This window comes from Vespa crabro, chromosome 7 (genome assembly GCF_910589235.1).
Source record: "Vespa crabro chromosome 7, iyVesCrab1.2, whole genome shotgun sequence".
In the NCBI taxonomy this organism is placed as follows: domain Eukaryota; kingdom Metazoa; phylum Arthropoda; class Insecta; order Hymenoptera; family Vespidae; genus Vespa; species Vespa crabro.
In genome coordinates, this window is record NC_060961.1 from 2,725,545 (window position 1) to 2,732,629 (window position 7,085).

Below are 7,085 nucleotides of genomic sequence, written 5' to 3' on the forward strand. Positions count from 1 at the left end.
ATACTGAGTTCTTCATAGTTTGCAGATAGTCCGAACATAACGAGAAGTGTGCTGAGTTATGTTCCTACAATCGAGGACGAAGGAAAGTATTTGACTTGTCGTGCCGAAAATCCTGTTGTACCTGACAGTGCCTTGGAAGATAGATGGCGATTGCTCGTTCATTGTAAGTGAAAATATATAGTAATAATCATTAAACGTTGAATATTATTAAAATCGTCAACGGTAAGAAATATTATTATATCGCTATTAACTTATATTATTATTATTATTATTATTATTATTATTATTATTATTAAATATTATTTTATTTTTGTATCACTTTAGTGCGAATATATTTATAAATAGAGTAATTCTTTTCTTTTTCAATTCGACATAAGTGTTAATTGAGCGAACAGAGAAATAGAGTGGAAAAAAAAATGTTTATGGTTAAGAATGATTTATATGTGTATAGAATGAAATTGAATGGCGCATAAGATGATTTCACGCGAGGAGAAAATATTTGTGGGACATTGGAGTTCAGTGGGATCGATTTATCGCGTTTGCGGCTTACAGACGCTCCAGTGGTCACGATCAAATTGGGCTCGAGTTTGCGGGCGAACGATATAAACGAGGGTGACGACGTCTACTTCGAGTGCGACGTCCGGGCCAATCCAAAAGCTTACAAGTTGGCCTGGTTCAAGGACGGCAAAGAATTACATCAGAACGCGACAGCCGGGATCATACTTCCTGGTGGTAATTCTTTGGTTTTGCAGAGTGTAACTAGAAGTTCGGCTGGCGAGTATTCGTGTATGGCTACCAATCTTGAAGGAAAATCTACCAGTAGACCAGTTACTTTAGAGATAATGTGTAAGTTGATCATTTAACAAAAATATATAAGGAATAAAAAGTGAACGTTAATCATTTTTATACGTATAAATTAATATCTTTATATTTAATGACTTTTTATATAATATTATTTGAAATAGAGAAGATTGTATTTAGATTTATGGGAGATGAGTGGGATGATTTGAACGACATATAATCTTATTATTTATTACAATAATAAATCTCATTCTGATTATTATTAATGATTGTTAATTGGATCGATCTAATCAAGATGAAAAAATGATTTTTTGTTAATATTTTAGATGCCCCAATTTGCAAAGAAGGCTCATCAACACAAGTGGTAGGCGCGTTAAAGCACGAGACGATATCTCTCGTTTGCGGTGTACAATCGAAACCACCTCCTACGACCTTTCAATGGACGTTCAACAACTCCGGCGAACTGATGAACGTGCCGGCGAACCGATTCACGCAGGTCAAACCGTTGAGCCTCGTCACGAGCCATTGGCACGGCTCCAGAATGAATTACACGCCGTCGAACGACATGGACTATGGGACGATAGCTTGCTGGGCGAGAAATCGTATAGGGCTGCAGAAAACGCCCTGTCTTTTTCAGATCATTGTAGCTGGGAAGCCATACCCACTGCAGAATTGTACATACGTACAATCGACCGGAGCCTTCTCCTATCGAATGGGTAAGTGACCTGCTCTATCTTCCTATCGTGTTGGCTACTAAGCCAAGTTTATATAAATCGATATTTTTTCTTACATGCCAGCGATTAAGAATTACTCATTATTTTCTTATTTTTATCAATATAGTTAAACATTTATGATTAATTGGCTAACTATATTATTTTTCATGGGGTTCTATTTAATTTTTTATTCACCCTTTACAACATTATTTATGAATATGAATTGAATAAGTGAATTATGAATGAAGGTACTTCAATAACTTTAGCCTTTTAATATTTAATAAAAAAATTCGTGCTAATTTGTGTTAATTTGAAAAGTAGGTAATGCCTCTAAATTGTGTTTAAGATTAAAACGGTTATCGCGAATGTGAATTCTCTTGAAATTTGTCTTTTAGGACGTCTATTAAAGACGATAGGGTAGTTTAGCCAGTGAAAAACGCAAACAGTCGACCGAGAAATGTCTTTTCTCTTTTTCTTCTTTCTATTTCTCTGTATTTCTACTGCTGCTGCCACGTCACGTCGAAAGAAATGGTCGCACATCACTGACGTTTTTTCCGTAGAGTCAGCAGCGTTGTGTACGCTGCCGTTGTCGGATGAAAGAGCTGCCGCTCTGCTTGGAAGGGGAGCAGCTAAGTGCTGAGAAACAAGTGTTCGGATTTCGACGGCACAGCATTTTGCAATGTAGGTCAGGTGCTACCGGTTTCGTAACTTCGACTACCTCGCGATGTTCCCTCTTTGTTTCTTTACTCCCGAAGGATAAATACTTTTTAATAGTTTTGACGAATGCGCTCCCGGGAACGATGGGATTCACTCTTTTTTCCTTTTTTCTTTTTTTTTTTTTTTTTTTTTTTTATCGTACTATCTTCGAAATCTTACGAAAGGACAAGAAAAAAGAGAAAAAGAAGAGAAAGAGAAAAAAGTCGTTAACGTCGATTTACACCTTTCTATTGAACGACGATAGTGAACGAGGAACGTGTGTCTGTTCGAGAGTTTAAAAAGTATCCAGTGTGAACGCAACGATATCGCTAGGCTTTATCAAGTTCCATTTGAATTTTTTTCGGATTTTAGGATTTTATATCATATAAAAAGTATGAACGATATATAAAAGCGATGGATTAAAGAAAAAGACGATTCTTATGTTGAATCGAAAATGATAAATGATCATTCTAAATAAATGAGTTGATTTGTTCGGTTGTTCATGGATACCGATTAATACGTATTATCAAACTTCTAATTTTAATCCCATTACTTTTGAGTTCACTTCATTAACGTAAATTAGTCCATTTCGTTTTTGCCGTGATTAAACTGCAAGAGTTTTGTTGTCTCATGAGAATCGTCCGTGTAGATAAGCACGCGTCTATGTAAAACAGGACACGAAGACTTTAAAGCTACCGACCCGAGGGACGCCGATTGGTTGATCGTCAGATGCTCCGAGGGATTTGACGGTGGTCTGCCGTTGACTAATTACGAGTTGGAGGTTTACAGCGAGGATAACGTTTATCATGTAAATACTATTTACTTGAATCACACGGATAGATCAACTGGCCCGGTCTTTGAGGTATCAGGATTGGAACCAGGTTGCAATTATAGGCTACATCTTTATGCCGTAAATGCAAAAGGTCGAAGCGATCCCGTCGTCCTTGAACCTGTTTCTCTCAAAGGAGTCGCCATGTATACAACAGGTGAGAAAAAAAAAGAAACATACCTGGATCCTTTTTCATCAATTATTTCCAACCTTTCCGATCCTTCCGATAATACAATCTTTTTAATGGCATAAAAAGACAGATACAAGATTTATGCCTTTTATCGTGAAACGAATGGAGATTTTGTATATATATATAAGAATTCTATATATAGAATTCTATATATATATATATATATCAGCGTGAACTGAATGATGTATTTGAAAGTGACATTTGTTAAGCTTTCTTCGAAGAAAAGACGATTATAATTGACAAATCTTCATTTAAAATCAATTCTTCGTATATACCTTCCTTTAAGATCTTTATCAATCATTTGTCTCTTTTTGCAATATTTATTTCTAATATTACATGTATAAAGATTGACATCACTTCGTAATATCTTGATAATTGAGATCATAAATGACGTGTATAAATAAAATATATTATAGTTTCGGACCACTGTAGAGAGGCTGCCCGTTATTACATATATGTATGAATAATTAGTTATTTATTGCGAGAGTCTTAAAAGTTTGACAGGGAGCAAAGTGTTATCGACAAAGTATAAAGTGTTATCTAACTTTAAGCGGTATAGTTTAATATTAACATAAAGTTATAATTAAAAGATTCCATAAATTATATTGTCGATATCTTAATTATATGATCAATGTCTGACAATCGAGTATTTGAGTTTCGATAAATGTCATTACGGAGTATCAAAAAGAATATCGCTGTTAATTTCCATTCAGATAATAAAAAAAATTTCTTCTGTTACGGAGTGGCAAACGTTAACGAATCATTTTAATAAGAAATAATGAGTATATTGTTGAATGAAGAGAGAGAGAGAGAGAGAGAGAGAGAAAAGGACGTCAAGTCGTGCGTCGCTTGTAGCAACAGGATCGAGAACATCCTTCAACGTTCTTGTTTACTTTTGTTACTATTATACTCGTTTCCCTTTCTTTTCTCTCCTTTCTCTTTCTCATTACGAGGAAGAGTAATAGTGGAGAGGTAAAAATGAAAAAGAAAGAATTTTTCTTTCTTTTTTCTCCTCTCACGCGAGCCTCCTTCGGTAACATCCATCGTAAGGGCTGAATTAAAATCGCATAAACGAGCCGAGTAGCTCTCCTCATTCTCGGCCGCATTTATCGTCTTTAATTTCCATCCTCATGCGTAATTCATATCGGTTACGCGATACGATTCCGTTTTATGAGAAGGTACGCGTGTGCGAGTTCTTCTTTCAAGAGCATTCGCTCGCTCTTCGAGCCTCTTCTTGCTCGTTTTGCGTTCTCGATTGAATCGTGGCTTACCACCAATTGTGATCTTTTTTTTTTCTTTTTTTTTTTCTCTTTTTTTTCTTAAATAGCCATAAAACTAGTTAATATGATAATATGTTCAACGTAAGCGAATATGAATGTAAAACGGTGTCACGACGATTATATTAACTGATATACTTTCTAATTTTTTATATGACAAAATATCAAGAGATAATTTGTATTAGAATATTATTATTAGGGGAATAAAACGATTTAAGATAAATAAGTATATTTAACATTCGAAAAGCCATCTTTTTTCGTATTCTCAAAAAGAATCCTCTCAGAGGACATCGCGTATGTATAAACGAACGTATATATTTTTCATAGATACATACATACATACTTACATACATACATACATATATACATACATACGTAGAAGTAGGTAAACACGTAGGAATCCTTCAGAAGAGGCTAACAAGCCACAGCGTTTTCTGAATTCCAAAAAGGTCATCGTTCTCCGCGAACCGGTTCTCCGTTTCCTCTTAATCTTCGCTTCCGGAATCTACCTGCGTTTCCTTCGTGATCCAATAACAGAGAGAAAAAGCGAATTCCGCTTACCGGACACGTCTGTCCGAGATCGGCAAGCGTTCGGACGAGAGAACCCTCTTTCTTCCTTTTCTTCTCCATCCTTTTCTTTTCTTCCTTCTCGTCCTTTTCGATAAGAAGAACGATCCTTTCGAAGACGAGCCAATCTTAGCTCATAGACTTTGCTTCGATTACGTTGCAGTCTTTTCCTCGCAACTCGCCGTGGGTACAAATTAGTCGTCAGTTTGATTTTTCGATTTCTCTTAGAGTCAATTCAAGAAAATCGTTTCGACGAAGAAAAAGAAGACGTAGAAGAAGAAGAAGAAAAAAGGAAAAAAAAAAAAAAGAAAAGAATTCGAACGAATCTTTCTAATCAACGTTAACTAAATATTCCTTAAATCCTTAGTGTTTTCTTTCTTCCTCTCTCCTTTTTTTTGTTTTTTATTTTTCTTTTATTTTTCTTTAATTTTTTTTTTCTTTTTTTTTTTTTTATAAATCCCACTACGTTAATTATCATACATCTATCTCAATACAATATTCTATGTGTAACTTAGTCTATTATTGATTTAATTCTTCCAAGGTCGTGGCACTTCCGAAGAAACTACAGATTACAGTCTATTGGTGGCTTGCTTTGCCGGCGGTATAACAGCGGTGTGCATCCTTATTGTTGGAATAACTTTAACTCTCTATCGTCGGAATCATCCGATGCAAGGTATAAAGACATTAACAGAAGTGGTTCAATATGAGAGTAAAGATAATCGAATGTTAGCAACAACTACTACTATGCCCGGTGTGGCCGGTGCTATGATGACAAGTAATACTACTAGCAAGGACATAAGAGATGAGTTTAAAGAACGTAGCAGTGGAATGCCAACAGAATTACCCGACGACGATCCGGACTTGATACCAAACAAGCTCTTAGAGCAACGACCCGACATTTTCGAGCCAAACTATGCGCCAAGTGGAGCGAATAGAACGAAAGACTTTGGTTGCCTCGAGGAGCTTGATTTTCCTTCGCCATCCTCGGTTCTACGAGCGAAGGATTCCTGGATCTACCCAAACGGTTACGTTGAGAGAGGAGGATCCGAAAGGAGCCTTAGTCCAGCTCGACCTAGCACGTTACCGGTTCATCGTACTCATGATATCTATACGAGGAGTCTTCGTGTTCAGGAAAGTTGTATATAAATGATTGACTAAAAATAGAAAGAGAGAGAGAGAGAGAGAGAGAGAGAGAGAGAGAGAATGAGTCATTCTGTGAGCGCATGCCTGTATGGTAGAACCATTTTGACTATTTCAATCCTCGTACCATACGTTGTTCACTCGACGTTTGTACATAGAGACAATAAATATCGCTAAGGTTCATTGTCCTATCCCTTTTATCGCGTCTTTATCCCAATGCCCTGTTTCTTCTTCAGTCCTTCCTTTTAGAATTTAGGATAATTGTTCAAAGAATCTAATATCACTTCCCGAAGGATCGCGTTTGTAAATAGACAATAAATCTCTCGTCGTTTAAGATTCCTCGTATTTATAATACCTTTGATTTTCGACTTTTCGATACACATTTCTCCTAATTGTCGCCTCAATATGGAAAAATTAAAAAAAACAGTTTATTGGATTCATAAGGTTACGACTGGTATCACATTCGTTTTTCATTTCATTTTTCAGCTCCTCGAGAGTTTATGTAAACGTTTGTATATATGGATAATAAATCTCGTTGTGTAATAATTTCTTAGGATCCATTATTAATTATCCCAATGTTTTGAAACGAACGGTAATTTTTGACTATTTCATTATTACTTTGAAATATGGTTATTAATGATATATGAAAGCTCATATATCATTAATTATTTGAAATATTTATTTTCTCTTTTTCCTTTAATTGGATTGAATTTAAATTAAAAACAAATTAAATATGATATCTGAGCGTATTTTCGTTATGAAAATAGATTATGTTTTTGAGGTAAATTATTAATTTTAGTCGAAATCAAATATAGAGATTGCTATATCAAACGAATTAATTTTGCTTATTTTATATATTTTTATAATTCATT

At 35.3% G+C, this 7,085-nt stretch overlaps 1 protein-coding gene across 3 annotated transcripts in view; it reads left to right on the plus strand.

Moving 5' to 3' along the window:
* LOC124425367 (hemicentin-2-like) overlaps nucleotides 1-6,759 on the plus strand; it is a 29,899-nt gene extending 23,140 nt beyond the window's left edge. For all 3 annotated transcript variants that reach the window (XM_046965630.1, XM_046965629.1, XM_046965628.1), the window contains exons 6-10: nucleotides 19-163; nucleotides 553-846; nucleotides 1,128-1,517; nucleotides 2,885-3,196; nucleotides 5,615-6,759. In XM_046965630.1, the coding sequence (XP_046821586.1) occupies nucleotides 19-163; nucleotides 553-846; nucleotides 1,128-1,517; nucleotides 2,885-3,196; nucleotides 5,615-6,219 (1,746 nt within the window). In that variant the 3' untranslated portion in view covers nucleotides 6,220-6,759. The remainder of the gene's footprint in view (nucleotides 1-18; nucleotides 164-552; nucleotides 847-1,127; nucleotides 1,518-2,884; nucleotides 3,197-5,614) is intronic.
* The last annotated feature ends 326 nt before the right edge of the window (nucleotides 6,760-7,085 follow it).